The 24,052-nt window shown below is 40.2% G+C and overlaps 1 protein-coding gene across 3 annotated transcripts in view; it reads right to left on the minus strand.

The window, feature by feature from the left end:
- STON2 (stonin 2) overlaps positions 1 to 24,052 on the minus strand; it is a 79,022-nt gene that overhangs the window by 49,185 nt on the left and 5,785 nt on the right. For 2 of the 3 annotated variants that reach the window (XM_033008557.2, XM_042790573.1), the window contains exons 2-4: positions 10,319 to 10,531; positions 9,618 to 9,872; positions 4,043 to 4,240 (exon numbers count right to left, since the gene is read on the minus strand). In XM_033008557.2, the coding sequence (XP_032864448.1) occupies positions 4,043 to 4,240; positions 9,618 to 9,872; positions 10,319 to 10,406 (541 nt within the window). In that variant the 5' untranslated portion in view covers positions 10,407 to 10,531. Of the gene's footprint in view, positions 1 to 4,042; positions 4,241 to 9,617; positions 9,873 to 10,318; positions 10,532 to 21,438; positions 21,592 to 24,052 lie in introns of those variants that run through there. The other variant, XM_033008556.2, reaches the window with a different exon arrangement.

The raw sequence follows: 24,052 nt of genomic DNA on the forward strand, positions 1-24,052 counted from the left end.
ACATGGCGTAGCTGCAGCTCTCCTAAGATACAAATCACAACAGAAACAACAACAGAACTAGCAACAACACACCTAAAAGAGCTATCAGGGAACTTACGTCAACAAGGCTAATCAGCTTTTTATATGTATATACACGCAGAGAGAGCATTATTATATAATACAGATAGATTTTATTATATATTCTACTAATTTTATAATAGAATATATAGTTTATGATCTATGCAAATATATATTATATATTTTATTGTATTTTTATTAATCATATATAATTATTTTTATTTTATATACAAGTCAATATTTAATTTTAAGTTATACAAATTAAAAATTATTTTAGAGATGAACGGTGAAATGCAGAAATACAAATCAAGCTGTGAGGTATTTGTGTACAACCTCAGAACAGATCTCACTGCTTCCCCATCTATAATAATAGCTACAAGAAGACCTCTCCCTTGCTCCTATGACATGTAGATATTTGGCTTTTTTTGAAAGCTAAGACAGGCATCTGCTTCAGAATGAATAAATACTTGTATTGTATCAGTAACAGAGATGTCCTGTGTTACTTATCTTGCAGAGTACAGCACAGATGCCAAAAGTTCCTGCTTCTTTCCACGCTCATTGATCCAAGCTGAGTGACATGGTGATGCATGGCAGGAAGCTCTGAGGCAACAGGCCACTTCACCAGCACCAAATGCAGCTTCACACACACTGTGAAACCCCAGCTGTTGTAAAGTGCTTGTTGGTATAACCATATAAACACGCCCACGTCAAATGAGCAGTCTGCTATCACTTGACCCAAATTTATTGGCTAGCTGCTGCAGGCTAAAATAGCAACCACGCTGACAAAGATGAAGATAATACAAAAGGCTTTTTGGTGCCAGGGTTCAAACTAGCACAGACAATAAATCGCAGCATCTTCTAGCTGCACTGTGATCAAAAAGCAAAATAACTTTTTCGGCCCTGCTCATGCAATATTTACCTTCACCACTGGGAACTCTGCTGCCTTTACAGGATGTCACTGAGCTTATTCCAACTCCATCAGCCAGGATGTTTTCTGCAGTCCCCCCCATAGAGAGGGTAAGTTCTTGGGTTGGGATCATTCAGCTCTCTACCATCTCTCTCAGATAACTTCCTAGGTTATATCTTACATAAACACATGCACTAGATAAAGCTCAAGCCCATGGAATTGTTTTATGCTCAAATCTTATACCAGTTGTGAGGAAGATGATTCTGGGCCTCTTTCACCTGCTTGAGGCCAGCCAGCCCTGGACACCAAGATGTGGCTTCACACTGCTGGGACTTGGCTGTGTTTGTGGCTGCAGTCAGACCTACCTCAGGCTTTCATCTGCTCCCCCGCAAAACCCCATGCCTGGAGCTTTGACAAACAGTTGATGCTTAAGCATTTTGCATGCAGCATAAATTCAAGACCAGTGGTGAAATTACGGAGCAGAGTATCCTGGATTCTCTTCTATGGTGTTCAGGCAATAAAAATTCACCACGGCTAAAACATTTACTCAGTGTCTGACCACTGTGTAGAATTTTTCACGCTTTTCTCCCCAACAGGTTTTCCTTGCTTGAAACAACATTAAATCTGAGCTACTCTTACAGACCCAATTCTTTACCTCCATTAAGTAGATCAAAAATACATTTCTTATTTTCGTTGGGATTTTTAGCAATGAAAGTAATTTGTTTCTTTTTTTCCTCTCCATCAATCCTGACCTTAGGGTCAACATATTGTCTCACAGTCAACATGACTTCACCATCATAGAGCATGAAGACTCCTCTCTTTTCCTTCGTGGAAAAAATACATGTTATTTCATTGCCTTGATGGAGCCTTCAAACTCCACTACAGACTGAGGCAGCCAGTTTTTTGAGAAGAGAAATACAAATCAAAGGTTTGATTCAAGTCAGGTTAGGTTTGAATAACTGAATTTCTGAAGAGGGACAGAAAGGAAGGAGAGAATAAAGTGATCATGCGTTTTTGTCCACTTACTGTGAGGGTAGGATGAAGGCAGAGTGAACAGCAGAAAAGCAGCCAGAACTGTACAACAGTTCCATGGCCAGCAGGTCCTCAGCTCCCTCACCTCCACAAACCTTGCCTGATGCCAGCAGGCACCTCGGGGGGTGGGCTGTGAGCCATCCCATCAACGGGAACAAACAGATGTGCTTTGGTCATGCTGCCCTTTTGCGAACTCCATATCTGGTGGTAGGAAGACTAGATGTATTTCTTACTTCAAGTTCCAGTACTACTAAGGTAGTGTACCTTACGTTTTAACGAATGACACAGCCTTGCCTATATTACCTACATTTTTACTTTTAAAATATATAGATGATTGGAATGATTTTTTATAACTGTTTTGCTAATAAATATGTCAGTCTGTGACTGCCTAGGAAAGAAAGAAGAGTAAGAAGGTTGCACACAAAGCTTTTTCTGAAGTATCAACCTCTCTTTTGGTCATATATAGCAAATAATTCCATATGTATGCCAGTGATACACAGCAGCACTTTTGCCTTTCATTTCTCTATATGATGCAAAGTTATATGTGAACTGGGCATCCCTCATTTCCCTTGCTCATGTGGAGACAGTCCCAGTGACAAGTCATCCTTTGGCAACCTATACCAAATCAACAAACCAGCAATATCCAGCACATATTCCAGATGAAAACTCTTACACTTCACCCTAATAGACATGAGGTCATCAGAACAGAACTGATGCCCCCAGTGGCATCCGAACAGCTGGCACACGATGCCAGCTTGCCTATTCTATATTTCTACCAGTGGTTTCCAAATGCAGAGGTACAGACAAGCAGAGTATTCTAAAATAAAAATAGTCAGACAGACTTGGGGTAACAGTATTATTTGAAGATAGGTCTCCTACTTATCCAAAGTAAATGCTACTTCTCCACAAATCTTTTTTCTTAAGCACCCAGCCAGTACACACCATGCTGCTTTTTATGAACCTGCCTTGATATCCAACCCAGTTTCACTGAACTATCAAATAATACTCTTTTCAGGTGACATTATGTATATGTTTCTTATAGAAGGGACATATGACCTCAATGGGGCTTAGGAAGTCCATTATCCCAAAACAGATCTTATTTCACACATCTTGTTACGTTCACCATCTGAGAGAGAACACATTAAATACCTCATGTCAGAGCTATCATGACACTTGTAAATCAATTTTCATCACCAAACTACGTAGCTACTGATCTTCCTCAGCTTGGGGTGAACAGTTTCCAATATACTGCAGGTTCTCCCTCATAGAGCTGTGTATTTCTTTCCTCTTTGTGTCCTGACATGCCAGCTCTTTCTGTGCTCTGTGAAAGCCTGCTTTGTCATTCAGGAGTTTTCATCATTCCAACTCTGCATGACACAGGTGGCACTGCTCTGCTTTATTTCTCCTGCTTCACAGATCTAGAGTACCACTGAGGAACAACGAGCTACAATGCCATGCAGCACATTTTTCCACAGTCAGATGCCATCTGAATAGATCCCTACAAGTTCAAATAAAGGATCTTTAAATGATCAAAATCTGCTACTGAACCACCCTCTGTCATATCCTACAGTATCTCTGCATTACTTTACAGTAACAGTGCAAAGCACAGTGCAAAGAATGCATCCAGCAGCCTGGATCTGTGTCTTGGCACTCACCGAAGCAGAGTTGGAACTGCCTCAGCTGAATACACTGGAGAGTTAAGAAAATTTCTGCACAGAAGTTCAGGGAGGGCATCCAAGTTTCTCCTACAGTATACTGAGAACTAGCTCCGAGATCAGCTTAAGCTGATCCAGTATGTGAAAACCAGAAATGTTCCAACATTTCACTCATACAAGTCCACCAACAGATTGCACTTGGCTCTTACTTTGAGAGTCTGCACGTATCCACATGTGGCCTTTTTGAGAACTGGACTAGAACAAAGTGTTAGTCTGCCCAGTCTTTTGAGTTTGTCCTGCTTTGGATCCGTTCCCTGTAGCTCGCTTTTGGGCAGTGAGTGTGAGTAGCATCAAAAAGATTGAGATGGAAGCCTGAAGGCTTCCCTCTTACCAGCGGAATCTGCTGCAGACGTTCCACCACTGGTCAAGTCCTCAGTATTGACTGACTGCAGATCTGTGTAGGAGGGAGCAATGCTTGGGCTGCTGGTGTCCTCCGAGTTGGTTGTCCAGCTGCTCTCTGAGGCATGGGTTTGCCTCTCAGAAGAGTTGGAGGAGGGGGAAGTCCAGTTGGGTGCTTTTGATGGAGACACTGGATGCAGAAAACAAACAGGTATCAGTTAGAGACTTACAGAGCAATCTTACAGAAGATCACAGCTATTCCAGAAACATGCTATATCAGTGTACTGAGACTCCATAAATATAAATTCCAACATCCACAGCAACACAGTTATTTTATAACAAACACATAGCAACTTAACCTGTGCCTGGCACTGCTACCCTCCAGCACTACTGAGCTGTCTGCCTTATATCCCATACTGCTGGCAGCTCTATGTTTTCCTGTTGTTCAACTATTACAGAAGCTGTGACTTTTCAGAATAGGAAGTTTTCATGTTTCTGCCACTGCTGACAAGATCTGAATATCTGTGTTGTGCAACACAGTGGAGTTTTTTTAGTACCATAGACTTTTATGCAGTGGGGTTTTTTATATTTAATTAAGCATTCCCTATCTGTGACACCCACTCAAATGTAGTTGTCATCTCAGGAATGTTCCACATCGGAGGAGGAATATAAAGATAAACTGAAATTGACCTATTGATATGCACTAGAAATGGCTTTTATTTCTGAACATGTGGGATGTAGTGCCCTAGTCTGATTAAACTGCATAACATTGCTGCTTAGCGTAGGCCAAAAATCCTTTTCTAATCACTTGCCAGACTTGCATGTCAAACAGTTAAGCCCTACCTAACCATCATCCAGAGTTCAAAAAACAATCGTATACATCCACTGCTGTGAATTTGTATTGTATACCTTTTGTATTTCATACTCTTTGCCCACAATATCATTCAAATGTTAAGAAAAATGGGTGTCTCTAGTGAGGAAATAAAAAAAAAAGTGGTAAAAAAGTCTTCCTGAATTAAGAAAAGGTATACTGGTAGAGACTAATTCTAATTTAATGTCAGCATAATAACTGTTTTCTAAGTTAGTATGTCTGTGTTTTTAAACCAATAAAGATATCAATACACCTCAAATCTTGCAGTTACAGAACAACTACTGACACAGAAGTTCCTTCTCGTGTCATGCTATACATAAAAAAGCTTTATTAGGTTAACAGATACTTTGGAAGAAAATAGCAAATTCATGTTAAGAAGGATTTATCTCTCTCTGCTCTACCCAAGTGGTGTGATGGGAGACCACCCCATTATGGAAACCTTGCTGTGTGCATAGAAGGAATATCCAAACAGTGCTCCCTGCCTTGACAGTTGAGAAGTGCAAATTTATTTTATATAGCTGCACTGTAACCCTCAGGTAAGCAGGCACTTAGATATTTATATTTGTATAGCTGTGAGCCTATGTACTGAGCTGCTTCTTAGTAGATTTATCCCTAAGGATGAGGAGCTGAAAGTCAGGAGATCTGTCTCCCTATCACACACGTTGACAGTTGTTGTGTTACAGTGACATGACGAAAACCCCCCCACTTCTTCCTCCAGTAATTCTGCACTGTGTTGGTGCTCGATGCCTGTAGAGAAAGGATGACAACTGTATGATTATAATCTGTCAGTTCCCCTCTCAGCCCTTTTGTTAAGCACGGCATAAGGCATCTGAAAAGCCACCCTTAAAACTTTACCTGAAATTGCTTTGACAGACAGAGTGCTTTATTTGGACATAGAGGACAAGCTGAAAAGCTGAGCTCCATATGTGAAACAGCAGCAAGAGCCAGGGGGTTTTAAAGTGTGTTTTGTATCTGGAATTCTAGAAATTGCAAACTTATTTATAAAAAGATCTTTGATTTGCGATGTTTTGTTTTTTTTTTTTTTTTTATTTAAAGTCAGTCACAGCAATATGACGAAAAACATCATTTAATTTAGAAACACATAATATTCAATAACTCATATACTGTCAACTTGTTTTGTGCTTTCCAAAACCAATTTTTTGTCTAAGAAGGAGACTGATTGGAATAGTGTTGCAGAATACTCCTATTTATGAGCGAATTAATTTTATTCCAGATAAGTTGTGCCACTTTGGAAGAATATAATTATTTGTTTTTTCTAAAGAAAGAGACTTATACTTTAGAAAACCATAACCATACAGAGCTTTTTCTGCAGCAGGTATTCTTTAAAATCTTACTACAGTCTACTTCCATGTATGACTGCCCTAGGTCCCCCAGCACAAACCCTTGGAACTAGTATAAGTGCATTTTCCCCTATGCTGAGCCAAACAACTATCAATCTCAAAAAGCAAGACAAGCAAAAGTAAACATCTATACATGTTCAGGTCCCTCTTCAGGTGCTCCTGCTGCTCTCCAGATTCCTGGAAGTGCTGACACCAAAATCCTATATGAGGCAGGGTTTTTTTTCCCAGAAATTTGGAAATTGGTCTCTAATGTCAATAGATGCAGTCACAGCCTTTCAGCTGCAGGAATTTCTCAGGATTCTGTTTATGTTGAAAGACCAATGCCAGAACTGTCTCTAACATGCAAATCCTGTAGCATGGGTAGGATACTGAAAATCAACTTGTTTCCCAAACTGAAAAGTATTTCCTTTCACATGCATTTTAGTTTTCTTGACATGTTTGTTCCTAATACAATGAATTGGCTTTTAAAATACAGATTTACCTGTAAGCATTCATTCCTCTTTGATGTTTTGAGGACCCATTTCTTGATAGCTACACTGTATTACAATCAACCTTTTTAGCATCATTTCCTTTACTATTGCATAGGACCTCAGATTTTTCTGATTTTAAGACAGTATCACAATTGGTCTAGTTTTCAGCTGCTGATCTTGTGTTGCATGTACTTCCTGTTTTCAGACAAAACAGCACAAAACGGTTAAATTGAGATCTGCCTTACTGCAGGATAACCTCTCAAGGGACATGGTAGGAGTCTAAGTTACTTGAGCCATTTAAAGCCAGACAAAGCTCTCTGGAAGAAGCTGTGGAGGTGTGGGGGTTGGGGGGAGGAGATGTGTGGAACAGATGATGTAACAGATCTTGCTTTGCTCTAATTTTGGTGCTTTGCTGAATACCTCATTGAATTCAACAGTGCAGCTAACACCAATAGAATATGAGATTGAAAGCTGGAGGCCCATTGTGTAACAAATGCAAATGTTATGCCACGGGCTGGCTGTGATCATTTACAGATTATGTAACGTTTGTGATAGGAACATTTGGGTGAGCCTAAAAATCTCTTTCACTGTTGCAGTATCAGTTTGGCTAGCCTGACAGTAACTATGAGAATAATCAAACAACTTATTTTCCCAGCAAAAGGAAAACAGGGAAAAGGGTGCAACAATGCATCATTTCTGTGACTTTGTATTTCTGTGGCCTTGATCAAAAGTTACTGCTTCACAGGGAGAAATCCACATGATTGGGCAGCTGTGAGTTATCTATGCACAAACCTGAAAAGCAGAAGTATTTTGAAAGATTTTGCCTAGCATGTACTCTGCCTGAACCTGGTAGAATGAAGGGTTTGCAAGAATGTGCTAAATAAAGATCATATCCACTATGAGGCTCACAATGTGTGCTTTTCATTTCTGTATCACAGATTTTGATCTTTTTTCTCACCATCTGAATCCTTTGCCCGTGTTCTCAGCCCTGTTTCTGGCTATCAGTCCCTCTAACTTCTGCTCCCCCAGTAAAGTCTTCACTTTTCCCAGGACAACAAGGGTCCAGCATTAGCCTTGGTTTTCTTTTAGATGTATTTCCTATAGAATAACACTACATGGCAGTTGTCTTTAAATTAGTATTTTTTTTTTTTTAGACTGCGAGCACTTTGGGACAAAGATTTGCTTTCATGGAAACCTGTGCAAAAATACTGTAGCCCTAAGGTCAGGGCAAGACAGCATCCCTCTCTCCTAGGGCCCATCCTCTCTGCTCCCATGGCACTCTTGAAATGCCACTTCGCAAGCCCTTCTCAAAATGTGTTTCCAGGCAGCCTGACCATCAGCCTGTACAATTATCTAGTCAGCTGTGCAGCTGCTTCAGCATGGACAGACAGACAGATGATTTCCTCACAGTGCTGGAGCCCTGACAGGAACGCAGTCGGGGGTGCTGAGCCTTCAGAACATTGCTCTTCACAGCTGCCTGCACAGGAAACAGATTTCAAACGTCTCCATCCTTCTCACACCAATCCGTCTGTCCATACTTGGCCTTTACACTCTTTCCCCCGCCCCCCCAGTCTGGCTATTTGCTATTGTTTGCTACTGGAAATGAATAATTGCTGTCACCATGGGCTTTCCGCTGAGCGTGTCAGCGTATCACGGTTATAACACCAAGTCGCCAGCTCTGCTACCGCCCATAGAAAAAAAAGACGTGACCTGCAGATTAATTGAGAACAACAAGGCTCAAGTTTATCCTACCTCTCGCTGTCAAGAGTTCCTCAGAATAGAGGGTCAAAGACAAAGAGCTGCCTTCTCTTCTGCCCCATGACCTTTCCTTTAGAGGCTGTCAGCTGCACTGGTCTGGCCATTTATAATACAGGGAACAGAATAGGAGCTGGACTAACTCATTAACAAGGATTTTAAAATATCCACATCACCTCCTTAGGGTTCCTACATAGTTACAGTATAACAGTCTCCCACGGAAGGATTAGAGTACATCCTGATCTGACTGCCAGGGGAACCATCCTCCTCCATGAATCTCAGTCAGACAGTAAAACTCAGTGTGTAAATAACCCCCAGTGGCATGGATCACTTAGGACAAGCCTTTACAGGGGCACAAATGAGTGCCTTCTTCAAAGCCACAATGGTTTTAGAAAGTCTTCTCTGATCACCTCTTCTGGATATTTTAGACCTTTGCCTACAAACTAATGCCCCCTGTGACTGAAAACACAAGCCAATAGGCAGTGCTTTTCCTAAGCACATACCTTAAGACTTGGCCACATACCTTTAAGGATGGGAAATCAAATAATATACCATTAAATTATTTTTATGGAATTCTCTTTGTTATTGCTAGCTTTATTTAGCAAAGATTTTTTTTTGTTTAATAAGAAGGTGCACTTAAAGTTTTGTAGTCAAAAAGGACATCACAACATTAGGAAGGAAATATGGTGTCAGAGCAACCAACAGCTCCATTTGAAAAAGTATGTGGCTGTATGGGTATGAGTAAGGATCACCTAACCATGAAATTAAATAATAGAGAGGTAGAGAACCTCAGTTTTACAGATTTACAGTTACAGGTGCTCTTCCTTCTCTCCTTATCAGCAGGATCAGTAAGTATTTACAACTAAGAAGAATAATCAACAAATAAATAGAAGCCTTTCATTTTCTTTACAAAAACAAAATACTGCTAGTTCAACCCAGAATGAAATTATGAGCCCTTTTTGAAACTCTGATAACTTTGTGTTAAAATACAGAACAAACTAGCCAAAGTCCAAGCTCTGAGAGATCAAAGAGCAAGGAAAACAAATCCTGTAGGTTCTCACTGGATTCTGTTCGGTTACTGGAATGGACCTTTTCGTGCATTTGCTTCACCTGTTTGTGAGTGTGTTGATGGAGCACTGGCCCATGGTGCATCTTCAAACTGAACCCAAGCACTGATGGATGATGACAGATCAGTGCTGGGACACACATGGCTCCCAAGCGCAGCAGGATCCACCTTGGGTTGGTCAATAGCATCTTCCAGCTCTGTGTGGGAGAGATCTTGAAATTCTCCATCTGCATTGTGGTACTCTTCTGAGGAGGAGTCTGAGGAAGAAAAACATTTCTCCAGAGGCTCCTCAGTGCTACCTAAAATAGAGACAAAAAAGAAAAATTGGTAGGACTCACCATTACTTCATTTTTTTTTCCTGAAATATCTAAAATTTGCTATTAAATGTAGGTAGAAAATTTTCCTTCACCTAATGTAGTTTTTAGATTAACACCAGACATAGTTTTGCACTTGATTATAATAGGTGAGACTTCCTCCATCGTCAGTTGGGATACTGTTTTGAATCTTGAAGGACAGATTCAAACCCTGTAATAGATCTACTCTAAGGAAATCTCACATTAGCAGAGTATTTTACATTTTTGACCCAAACTCTCCTAGTACATAGGGGGTAGCAGGAGATAATTCAACATCTGCACATACTGCTTCCATTCAGAAGACAAGCTCTGTGATGCTAGATACATGACAGGAGTTGGTCTAATTCAAACAAATTCTCACAAAGTTCAAAGAAAAATCAGAGGTAGCTTACCTCGCGGGTTAACAGGGAGAAGCAGCTCATCAGTGAAGGACACCCACTCAGACTGGTGGGAGGCAATGACACTAGTCAGCGACGTCATATTCGCAGCATGCTACTCATCTTCACTTGGGGATTATAAGGAGGAAGCAGAATGGGAGAGAGGTAGGGTGAAGATGAGCCAACAGAGGGAAATACCTCCTTTGAACTTTCTTTTCTTTTCAAGTGCTGTTAAGAAAGGAGTAAATTATGTCTTTTAGAAAATTAAATGGGAGAAATGATGCCACCATTTTAATAAGACAGAACATTAAACCAATTTATGTACCACTGGCACAGTACTGTCAAAGTTCTGCTACCTTTGGGACAGGAATGTCACCTGTGTCTAGAGGACAGCTACACTTGAGCAGCTCCTTGATTAAAGCACCTGACAGTCTTCAAGCGTCCTTATGTTAAAACAGTCAATCACCAAAACCAATGTTTTATTCCTTACTCAGGGAGCCACGCCTTTCATAACCCCAGCAAGAGAGGTGGAGATTCTCCCAGGTTTAGCAAATTTTGATTACGGTGGAACTTAATCCAGTTCCAAGATGCCAGCATGCCCTTGCTCTTCTTGCTAGTTACAATATCTGATCCCTCTCAAGAACAAGCAATAAACTGCATGTCTCACTAAAATAACATTTATGTAGCTGGTTCTGAGATTGGGACGGGTTGCCCATAATTCTCATCATGGTCTGGGTACGAAGAGTTGCGCTCTCAGTTAGCTGCACTTTCAGCTTTGCTGGTTGACTGGAACTCCACGTTTTAAAAGCCAACATCTTAGATCTTGTCTGGAGTTAAGCATGATTTTGCTGTAGCCCAGCAAATGTTTTCACAGACACAGCAGCTTTAATTAGAATGTACTCCAATAAGATGTACCCCACACAGATCTGGGAATGTGCTAGAGGGAATAGGGAACTGCAAATTGCTCTGGTTGTGGGCTAGTAACTGGGAAGGTCAGGTCTGGGGAGAGAAATTCTCTTTAACAAGCACCCATGACTGCCTCTGATTTGCAGACCACTTCAAAACTCTCAGAGGACTATTGCCTCCTCCTAGGGAAGCATGTGAATTCTGTCCCCAATTATCTCAAGCATTGAAGCTCTTGTTGCCATGGTATTCAAGTATTTGAAAATACTAAAACTCAGACTTGGCTATTTTAAAGAGCTTTAAGTGGCATCTCTTGGTCTGCTCTCTCTCACCTAACTAAAGGGGTTTTTGGGGTAAAACTTCATGTTGGTGTACAAGAACAGATACTTCCCTGAGAGTTCTCTTCACCCTACGTTAACAACATTTAGGTCCAAAAAGCAGACCGATATGTCACTCTTGAAGCATTTTCTGCAGGACATATATCATTAAATGGTTTCCAATATAATTATTCTCTTCAGAGCCACAAAGCCATTCATCTGATGAAGGCAGGTCAGCAAATAAGAGCTGCGTGAAAGAGTTGAAAACTCAAAAGTTTGGAAGTCACAGACCAGCCTGACACACAGACAGAATTCATGGGTCCACGTTCATTGTCTGAAGATGAACCTTTTCAAGCAGAATTGAACACAAAATGTACAGTTTCCTGCAAACACAAAAATGGATTCCTGGAGACAATCCTGATGGATACGTTCAATTTGCCAGAAGATTGATCCTCTCTCCATAGACTTTCCAGAGCCTGTAGCCACCCCACAGCCAGCAACCCTGCCTATCTTTCCTGTTATACAACCAATTCCCTAATGCTGGAGGAACATCTGCACTTGAGCCTCAATGCCTTCTCCTCCACTCCCATGGCAGAACGTCTGCCTTCACACACTGTGGGTAGGTACTTTTGCCTGCCTCACACAGCATCCATTTTGGGTGCTATTAATAGAAACTACAAAGCTAAACATAGAGGCAAGCCAAGAGAAAAAGAATAATCAGATGTCTAGGGTCACTTGGATGCCATATGATGGAAGGAGAGGATGACCTTGGTATCTTGCTTTCCTCATGTGACCAATTAAGCTGTCTGGTTTCGGCTTGTTTAAGTATCTGTAACCAAGTCATCTTTTCCCAAACAACTGAATACTGACTTTGCCTTTCTCCTGGAAAAGTCCTGTTGGAAGCATGAAATGTCAGGAAAGTAAAAAAAAAAAAAACCACAAACCAGTTTATCTTGCCTTTAATGCACAGAGACTCCAGCAGAGCTCCTTTTTTTTTAAAAAAAAAAAATGTCAAGGGAAAAAAGACATAAAATAAGGCAAGAAAATGGACTGTTTCAACTGTGCAGATATGTGGGAGAATTATACCATTACTTTAGGTTGGATTTTCTCTTTTACCCTACTGCCTCGTGACAAGCATACTCTTCTAAATCCACTCAGTACCAGACAGAAAAATTTAAACATCTTAAAGTGGATAGTGAGCACTATGAGACCAGAAAAGCATCAGAGTACTGTGCAGTGCAGCATGAAGCGCATACTCCATCTATACAACTTCCCCACAGCTTGAATTTTCTACAGTCTTCCCAGTTTGGTAAATAAAGGAGATTGTGTTGACTTATCAGGGTTATCACAACTTTTAGACAAGCAACCTGGAAGAGAGGAAAATCAGCCTGAGTAGATCATGATGTCAAAGATTCTAAGAATAGCGGTACGCTGAGGATGCATATATTAGGATGAAAAAAAAAAAAAAAAAAACAACTGAGACAGAATTTTGCATTCTCTCAGCTTTCACAAGAAAACATCAATCCCACACCCTGACCTAAATGCCTGTACAGAATTATGAATCATGTACAACCAATTCCTGTGTAGATTACGTGGAAAAGATACAACTTCATCCCCAAATTATTTTTCACCTCTCTTCACTTTCCAAAATCCTCCTTAGAAAAAAAACCTAAGCCAACCCCACTGAGAAATAAGGAGCCTTAGCCAGCACAATACCAATGCCATTGTGCAATCAGTTAACACAATGAGGCTGTAATTTGCAGAACTACTACAGAGGTACAAGTCTCCAGAGGAATCATTTGACACTGTGGATAAACTTGAATCCTCTCTGTAGCAAACCAATCAGCACTCACTATTTAAACACTGTAGCAAATACTCTGCACATGAATTTCAGAGTTTTTCTCCCTGTCCTTCAGACTTCTCAGACAACCATGGCTATTCCTAGAGAAATGGATTTTGGAGACGACAAGAACTAAGGGAACAAATGGATCCTCTATACTGCAAGTGAGCTACAGCTAAAGCAAAAGTTTATGTTGCACAGCCCAAGCAAAAGGAGATGGAAACATGTTTCTTGGAACAAGTTATTCCCAGGTCAGGCCACCATTACCCCTCTCTACATGAATAGGATTTGTATCAGTTCAGATTTCATTACTTCTGGATTTGTGTTACTACATTCATTAAGCTTTTGATGCTGAATTGGTTAAAAATAGAAGTGACCTAGTTTATCAGATTTTTGGTAAAATACTGTGAATCAAAATTTGTTTATTACTATTACACTGCAAATACAAGGTAAAGCTGATGTTATACGTGCTGATCCCAGTGATCCAACCATGAGGCAACAAAACTCTAAAAAGTTAAAATTTCTCCTTCGGGTGTCCCTTTTTTACATCACAGTTTCATGGTGGGACATGTAAATTTGAGTGACAAGAGGGTGACAGTTATTTCCAGTTCTCCAACTGGCAGAGATCACAGAGCTGGAATAAAACTCCTTGTCTGTTTAGTGCTTCTAATGTTTTTGATCAATCACATTACGTAATCCCTTTTAAAACCTGATGTTCATTCTAAAATGACAACACTGCTTTCATAACTAGAAACATTCTCTCATTTCAAATCTATGTAAATTCACAGTTTATAGCCATTTCTCCTTGTGGCATGCTTACCTATCTTCTCTTTTGTACAACTCTGCTCTTGCAACAGATGAAAAGAAGTATCATCATTCTTATCCCTTTGTTTTGTTAAGCCAAAACGATATATTTGAGCAAGTGACACAGTTATCTTGTGCCAGAAGTCTCACATCTAGCACCTTGTTCCACGAGCCTTCACTTCAGGTGGGACTTTTACACACTATGTGAGTACAAACACTAACAGTAGTAATGGTTCATAGCACTATCAAGACCTTTTAGAAGTATCTGTAGTGGGATGGTGTTTTTGTAAACATACCATTCAAAGTATTCAATTACTCATGTGTTTGGACAGAAAAATCAAACATTGTTTCTCAGTACATTTCAAGTCTGCTCAAAAGATACAATTAATAATTTTAAATACTAAGGGTCATTTCTCCAATTGCTTCAAGTTACATACGTATGATGTATTCTGCAGTGGGCTTTATTACCACTACCCAGAATTACTAGATTACAGTTACATGGAAAAATAGAAGGAGAAAAAAAATTAGAATAAAAATGGATATGATTAAATTCAGGTTTTGCTTTGCAAATGTAGTATCAATAGCAAGTTTGTGCTAAACTTACAGACTCTAATTATATTGTCTTACATGGCAGCAGCACTGAAAAAATCCTGTAATCCATACAGTGATACTATTTTTCTTGCTTATACATTCCCTTGCAATCCCAGGGACCTAAACATGAATTGGTTACCATACTTTGCATTTGGTTATTGTAGGAGACTATGGAAGAGAAAACAACTAGACAAGCTGTTAAGTCCACGTAGCAGAAAAAGAAATTAAGCCAAAGGGACGGTAAAAAAGGAAAGACTCTGACCATGGCTTTTACTGTAACAATCAAGTTTCACTAACACCAGGAAAGTCTCAAGGAAAAATATGTAATTTTATCTTGACCACGTGTTTGGCAAACCTGTACAGACAAAACAATTCTAGTAGCATAAACTGAAGAATGATTGCTGCCTTGGGCAAATTTCCAAGTGAGAGAGAGCTCATGGCTCTTCCTCTCAACTTGGCATAACAAGCACTGACCATCAGCACATCATGACCTGAATAATAAACAAACTCCAAACTGGAAATCTGTTCTTAAGTATGAAAAGAAAGTCCCAAGTACTTCATGGTGCCACAGCAAAACCAAAACTCGGTGATAAACAAAAGGAAAAACTTGAAAAACCCAATGAAATAAAGGAACTGGATTTGTGTTTTATTATTATTGTTACTGAAAAAATCATTGCATGAGGATGAATGACCTAGATGACGACAGAAAAAAGTCTTATTTTGTTAATCGATTATTGCATTCTTAATATTGACAATGCTATTTTCTCCATGTATACTGCTCTCCCAGTTTATAAATTGCCCCGAGAAAATCTCTGGTAACACCAGGTTTTAGAACTTACACCAGTTTTACTTACTCTGATTCATACATACTATTACATGAGCTCCATGACTTCAGATGTAGCTTAAGAAGCTCAGTCACTACCTAGTGCATCTAACACTCACTTACATGAAAGCTCTCAATATGTAAGGAAGAATTACGGCTCAAAGGCAGCCAAATGGAAACTCCTGCAGCCTCTCTGGAAGCAGGGCTGGCTTTGCCCATTACAGATTACACCTAAGTGAATGGTAACAAGAGCTGTGTTAGTGCTCTGTCTTTAGAGTCTGCTCAAATCCACTGTGTGCCATTACAAGGTAGGTCATTACTACTGTCCCCTGGCAATTTTAGACAGAGATGGAGTGAGGCAGAGTGTGGTACTGAACATGACTAGAGTCATCTGGCATGTTGGATGACAGAAAAGCAGTGGGGGGTCTCCCTGAGCACAAGACCCAGTGCAGACACACTAATTAATGGCCATAACCCCTTATTCCAATAAATATGAAGTGTTCTGTCAATCCATACTGCAAATCAGTGGCAGGAGTTGTGCTAAAGCTGAGGTGACCTGGAATGCCCTTATTTTCTCTAGGCCACAAGAACCCAACCACTACACATAAAACCATATCCCACAAATACACATCTCAACTTTGCTGGAAGCTTGCATTTTGTGACAGTAAGAGAAGAGAGCCTGAAGGGGATGCATTGGTAAGAAAGTCATAAACATCTCCCTAGGGAATATTTATGTCAAAACAGTATCTGAAAGCTGCTGTTTTCTCTATACCACAATTTATCTGCCACAGAAACTCCTCTGTTTTCAAGAGAGAGAACACACCTAAAATGTTCTCCTGGAGCCAATACCAGGATATTTAGGCAGTTCAGAAGGCAACAGTCTCTCTCCTTCTGCCAAGGACATGGCTTAGAAATACTTCATGGGTTCTGGATGCCTCATAACAGGAGTCAGTCAGAAAGACAGTGTTTAGAGGAATTCAAACCCTGGACCTGGAGGAAAACTGTTCAACCTCTTCGTCTATTACTTGCACTCACAAGAACTTGAGAAATGTAGAAAGGCACTGCAGAAGAGCAGCAATACAGAAAAAGAATAGGATTCTAAATTTATTTTTTTTTACAATTAGAAGTAATGTGTAACAGGCAGAAACCAAGGGAGCATGCCAGACAAAATGTTTGGCAGTGACAGTTCACATCCCCAGTCATATCGGGAAAGTAGAAGCTCTGCATTTCAGGACTTTAAATATAGCTCACTGTGGGTCCATGATGCATTCAAAGTGTAACTGAAACCTCCAGTCATGTAACTGCATCAAAACTTGAAGGGTAATTTTCCAGACTGCCAGCCTTCTAACTCAAACTAGAATCTGAGGCAAAGATCAGTCAAATGCTTCTCTGACCGTATAGAGCAACAGTGCTTTAAAACTAGACTGGGAAAAGATCACAGGAAAGATGCAGCATGCCAGTTTGTTTAGCAAAACATCTGCATCTCTAAAATCTGGGATTTTTTTTTTTCCAGTCAGTATTGCACATATAGGAGAAAAAATAAGCAAAACACTAATATAAGGGTTTGACTTCCCAAAGGCTAGACTAATTCAGAACCATTTTACAGATCAGGTTTTTCCTTGTTCAATGAAATTGTTGGTAATAACAGTAGGCAACAAGGGGGGGGAGAGGTAAGTGGGGAGAGCTTGGTAGCATCTCCTCAGGAGAGGGCAGGAGCATGGTCCTTACCACTCTTTCTTGTCTTCTCAACTCCTCCAAAAGGCAGAACTCCAAAGCAGCACCCCAGTCCCAGACTTCCACACATGACTGTTACATGTGTCACAGACTTTCTCTGGTTCAAGATGGTGAATTTGCAATAGTCACAACTATTGCACAATGTAATGCCACAATACGTGGCATTCCAATCCATAGCATGGGGAGGGAACTGGTTTTTAAAAATGTTTTCTTCTTTCAAACCTGAAAAAATGAATCATACAAGGAACATGTTTTTTCAGAAGAAAACTCCCACTGATCACCCTGGTCTGCACATCTGATACTGATGCTTTCATATGTTCTTGTCTAAATTGCGCACAGTCAAGCTAGCCAGATGTATTCCACGTACCAAACCCTCCAAAAGCTATTGTACCTTACTTGCTGTTGTGATGATTATCAAAGTGAGGTTTTTAAGTTATCTCACTGCACTGGTGTAAAAATCATACATTTTACAATTAGTCATTCTTGGACCAACTATGTCATTGCAGTCTGATGTCACTGAAGACAGCTGTCAAGAGGTGAACACAGATCACAAAGCCCTTTCTACATCTATCCTCATTCTAAACTGGGACTAATGACAAAAGAAACAGGGAAGTGAGTAAATAGTTACAAGTTTACTGGAATATTGTGCTGGATGATAAACACTCTTCTAGTAAACACACATCCTGGCTTGTATGAAATGCCATCATCTTTTGCCAGGTGCTAACATTCCAACATTGCCTATATGCCTTGCAACAAATTACTGCTTTAATAATATTCACTTTACAACTCAAAAACTGGTCCTGCCTCCATTAGTAAAAGGAGGACCAGCATAATTATTCCTCTGCCTCAGGACTGGTTTCAATTGCACAATGAAATCAGGGCTTCATCTTCTGAATTAAAACTAAATTTATGCTAGAAGTTAGGTGAAAAATCATCACTGAAAATGGCGAGTATAATTAGTTGCCATCAATCAGTATCAGTTAAACTCATTTTGGGCTAAGAAAGCTAGAGGAAGAAAGAAAAAAAAAAACAAAAACAAAACAACCAAAAAACACGAAAGAAAGAAGTCAAGCCCTCAAACACTAGCCGCATTCAAGACAAAGGAAAAACTGGATTCCGCAGACAAAGATGCTTCACTGGGGGCTGTATGCCTACAGAGAGGGTGGGCATTCATGTAGCTGAGCTGTGAATGCACACAGAATGGGAGAACAGCTTCAGAGTGAGAGAAAAAACACAGAATTCAAGTGTGAAAGCACCACGAAGACAAGGACCATGGGGGAAATGATGCAGCCCTGTAAGAAAGCAAAGAGGTTTTCCTGTGCTGAATGTTGGCTGGAAAGGGAGATTTGGAACACTGAATGAGAAAGCCACCTTCTGTTCAAGCCTTCTCTGTATATATAACTAACAACTATATATCTACAAATAACTTCTAAATAGCTGTATTTCTATGTAATATATTTTATAACTTCTAAGCTGTATCAGTAACACCCTTCGAAGGAAAATCATTTTAAAAGGTATTTTCATTATAAGGGAGATCCTGTTTGGTGGTTATACATAAAGGCAGCTTTTAAAACGTGAGGCTGTCTCCCAGTTTAAAGAAGTCCTCCTTGATTAAAGCCAGACAAAAAAAAAAAAAAAAAAAAAAAAGGAAAAGATACTATGGAAGAGAGGTATCACAGGGAACAAGCCTGACCTGGCAGAAAATTCCCTGGATGATCCAACAGGTCCTTCCTCGTTTCCTCTGAAGAGTCAGTTGAGATTATGCAATTTAGTGTGATTCCAGGACACTGCAGCCCTTCAGGGCAACTCACAAATACTATGTTTGTTGTCACTCTATTTTAGACACTCTAAATATAGTCCCATTAGACTTGATGGTGCTGTTTGTTTAGCAGGACTACTCCTATTCCAAGAGAATGAAAACTCTAGAAAAAAACCATGCTTGAGCAAAGATGGAATTTAAAGGGACCCAGTATTTTATATATTACAAAAAAATATATATGAAGTAGAAACAAAGATCTTGACAAGTCAAATTCATACGCAGTATGAAACAGTATGTTTGCAACACTACTGTCTAATACATTTGAGTCTAATTGTATTTGTCTAATTGTCAAAACATGAAATAAGAATGCACGGCATACTAGCATGATGTAGAACAGAGAGTATGAGAAAATCCTTAATTTCTTTGTTTGGTTTTGGGCTCATTGTTGCTTTGTTTGTTTGTTTTTAGTAACACACACTAAATAAGTGGTCTTAGTAAAAATAAAACATGTTTCAAGGGAAAAAGAAAAGAACCTGTTTTGTATTATCTCTGTCAGCAGGTCCATACCTACAGAGAAGGGTAAGATTATCGTGGAGGTAATACTCATTCCTGGGTGCCGCTCATTCGTCTCGAAGTTCACAGGGAACACAACACAAGAGGTGGCTTTCCTCTGGTGCGAACATGTAGAGCCCTCTGCTGAAAATGAAGTTCAGAATACTCTGCTTTCTAAGCACCAGTGCTTTGGCATCACCTGGTTTGGTGAGCAGCAGCTGCTCATCTTTATGGTGCTGCCACTTTGATAGTTAGCCGTGCCTGTGAGACAGCAGGCAACCTTGTGCATTCCAGAAGAGGAATCTGAGACGGCGTTGCCATCTATCTACATGAGATCATGTAAGTGCTGCAGGGGTACATGGTGTGAGGTGGACCCCTGTGGCATATGGAGGCAGCAAATCACTCACATTTTATCATACTCAGTATTTTGATGAGGAAGCTACAAGAGAAGCCATTGCAAGTCTGAGTACCAACAGCAGGAAGAAGGACCAGTTGTACCTCATGCTCAGTAACATCAAATAGTTAATACCAACATTATTGGATGGCTTCCATGAGATGCTCATCTTTTAATGTGACAGAAATGTCCAGTTATGAAGCATTCAAGGTGCTGACAAATATGCAGTATTTTACATTGAAATTAATATGAATCAGTTCCCACAGAGTGTGGCACAGTCCTTGGTTTCATAGTACTTGGAATGGCTCAAACAGTCACTGCACCAAAGCATTTGTGAAGCTATCAACCAGCAAATCATAAACCAGAATGGTTAATAATAGTAAAAAAAAAAAAAAAAAAAAGACGTGAACAATGGCTAATCACTCAATGGTTGGGGCATTATTGTCAAAGTAAACTGTCAAAACTGGAACAGCAGGGAACAATGCATTCGGGTACACTGACAGAGCCGTGCAGACACCCTGGGGAGAAGATTCCTTCCCCATAGACCAAACTGTGCTGGGAAAGCTCCTGCGATGGCAGCCCCTCATATGGCTGGCCTGAGCCAGTGGTACACAAGCGCTGTAGGCACAGGTACATGGTACACAGAATCAAAAGCTACACAAACTACTATTTATAGGGGCACGAAAAAAGTCTCCAGTTTTCACATAGAAATAGGAATGTGATTTGATCTTTCAAAATTCCATGGTTTGAGGACATAGAATAATTTACCTGGCTGCACCAAGTCAATATGCAAAAAAACCCAAACCAAACCAAAACAAAACCTACTGTGAGACATTTCACTACTCTTTCCTTCTCAGACACCAACTCTTCAGTTTCAAATAGCAGACATTTGTTTTATCATTAAATAGTGTAAAGTTTAACTGCATTAGGTGACCAGCTATTCTATACATCTATGAGTATGCTCTACTTACCTACATTTCACATTATGCATGCAGAAACTAAAAGAGTAAGACGAAAGTCACATGGTAAGACAAGTGAAGTCATGAACATACTCAGATTTCAACTGGACTTAGATAATGCAATAGCTTGCCTCCCAGATTTTTAGACAGGAATTTCATTTATGTTACATTTATGGGTGCTGTCAGACATTGTGTAACCCAAAGATAATTTTCTTTAAAGGAAGGCATCGGGTCTGGTTTATGCATGACCTGTTTTGTGTTATCCATATGCTTTAGTAGAGCAACAGTGTAAAAAAAACCCACAAAACACAAAACCAAAATCCACCACAAAACCCCCAACCCAATACTCTGTTCCCCCTCAATCCCCCCGGAAGTTTAAGACAGGGTTACTGTTGCCTTGAAGACTCTGCAATCTAGTCAGGAAAACAAAGCAGATATAACTTTGTGAAGATCACTCACTTCATTGAAAAATCAATATCGAGCACTGCAGACATGGAGATGGATGGCGGGCACTCAGATAAAACCAGCAAGGCCTTTTTTCATTAAAATGTTTGGAATCTGAATATCCTCTTCTACGCAATCCATCTGAGGCAACACCGCCAGCAGTGCTGCGTGTCTGACAGCACGCCTGCTTACGGAGCCTCCCCTGGAAATGGAAATAACACAGCCAGGTCACTCCACCTCCCTACCCAACCTCACCTAGACATAAGAGACCATGCTTATCCTGCTCCTCAGCCCATGATATGTCTCAGTTGCACAGCGTTATGATATGTGGAAATACCAGTTCACGTCAAACGTTAATGGAGCATTACAGCTCTCTTCTTAGCTCTGGAGAATCTTGAGACCAGCTAACCTTTGGCAAAGACTGACTTATTCAGTAGACAAGTTTTGGAAATGGGATGCAGACAAGTATATCTGAAAACATTTGAGATATTTACCTCCTTCTTCCATAAAAGCACAGACCCACAAGGGGACCGGGACTCTGCTTCTGTTACCAAGGCTGGCCTTGACTCACTGTGGCAGAGTTGTAAATTTGACACAAGCATAATTCACACAGACACAAACAAAAGCATATTACAGACTGTTGAAAATTAGAGGAATTGGAAGAATTAAGGTTTTTTTCAAGACAAACTTCCTGAAAAGAATGGATTATCACTGAAAAGTTAGTGCCTGTTTCAGTGTCACCAAAGAACTTAATGCAACTGTTTGGAGCTGCAGGTCTCAAAGGTCTGTGGCCGTCCTCAATCAGTCTTAGCTCCAAGCATATTCATATCAATAGCCTGGATTGAATACAGGGAGAATGTGCAATCTTTTCTGGAAAAAAAAGTGAATGCTGCTGCCAAACTGATCACACATGTAGTGTGCTAAACTAATACAGCTGCCTCCATTCAGAGAGACTTGGACAATTAAATTGCAGAGGGCAGAGATGAGTTATTTAGGAGGGGAAAGCCCAGATCTGCCCAATCAATTCTACCACAGTTTTATCCCCTTCAGTGACATCTGAGATTCTGGCAGTGAATACCCCCCCAAAAAAACCATGCATCTATCAGCTGAGATTTTATTCTTCATGTTTACCTCATGTACCTTATAATTTGGAATGAGATTTAAGAACATGCACTTGATGCTTCCACTACAGATAATTTCTATATACAGGATATAATTTTTAGCCAGGTAAATATCTGAACTCTGGTGAACTGGAAACATCGTAACAAGGATCAGAGAGAAAAGAGCATTTCTGGTGGCAAGTTTCTGTCCTCAGGAGCAACTAGCAATTAAACAACAACTAATCATTAAACTTCATAGGCCAAATTCTTCCCTACAGCTGTTTCATTGAAACTACTTTATTAGAAAATAAACTGACTTTGTGCTGTGGAGCTTGACCAGCTCAAGTTTCAGTTATGCAGCTAGTAATACTTTTTTTCTTCAAAAATGCTTAGTAATGCTTTTTCCATGCATTTCCATCACCCACACAACCACAAAACCACCATGCAGTTCTGCAAAATGGTACCTTCTGTTCACAAGAGGCCCCTGGTTCAGATAGCAAGAGAACAAAATTACTATATCATATACCCACCCCCATTTTCAAAAGTAAATTAAAGATAATTCTTTCATTTCATTTCACAGCTGGCAAGCCCAAGGGACCACAGAAAGAATTAGTTTCTATAAATATTCATGCCTATAAATGCCAGCTAAAACTTGGCCTAAAAGAGAGCGCAATGAAACAAGAAACACAGCTCAGCAAAAAGACATCCTTTCTCTCCCGCTCACCAGGCAGATCTGCTGCCCTTGGACCGAGAGCTCCGCTCTAAATCTCAGCTTCGGAGCACACTGCCTGCTCTTTGAATAGTAGGGTAGTTTTGAATGTACCTTCATAGGATCCTAAAGCGTACTGATCAGTTCTGTCCTCTCTTTCAAGCCAAAGGAATTGTGCTGAGACATTTAGTTCAGTTACTTTAATAAAGCAAGATGAATCACATCTCATTTAACTCCGGACGCCCAGTTAGACATCAGAGATAGTCACCTGATGCTCTGTTTATAGTCAGCAGAAGGAACACAACACCTCCAGAGGATACTTTGTCTGATCTACTTTCAAATGAGGTGAATCCCCCTCCAGAAAGACTACGGCAACTAACTTCGGCTTGCATGTCTTTTTCACACCTAAATTAAGACAACTGAATCACAGCCAACAATAACATCGTACCAATACTCTATTTCCCCTTTCACTGATACGCTGTGTTAGTGTAGATCCTCCCCTCTTCCAGGGGTCTGACCAATTCCCTAAACTCTACAGCACGCACTCCTGATACCTGCAGGTATTTATCATTACTAAATAACACACACACACATGTATTTTCAGGTTATTTTCCCATGCTGCTTTTTGGCTCCCTCCTTCATCACTTCTAGGGCTGCTACTTCTTTCAGGACTCTTTCCTAGGAGTTTCACCTAGTTCTGTCTCCCCATAGGAAAATGTCTGCAACAAAGCTTAAAAACCACATTTAATATTCAATGTAAATGACTTTATACAATAGAACTTATGACGGCAATCTGTCTATCCCATCTTCCCCGTCAGTA

Source organism: Tyto alba, unplaced genomic scaffold, assembly GCF_018691265.1.
Source record: "Tyto alba isolate M040663 unplaced genomic scaffold, T.alba_DEE_v4.0 Super-Scaffold_18, whole genome shotgun sequence".
In the NCBI taxonomy this organism is placed as follows: domain Eukaryota; kingdom Metazoa; phylum Chordata; class Aves; order Strigiformes; family Tytonidae; genus Tyto; species Tyto alba.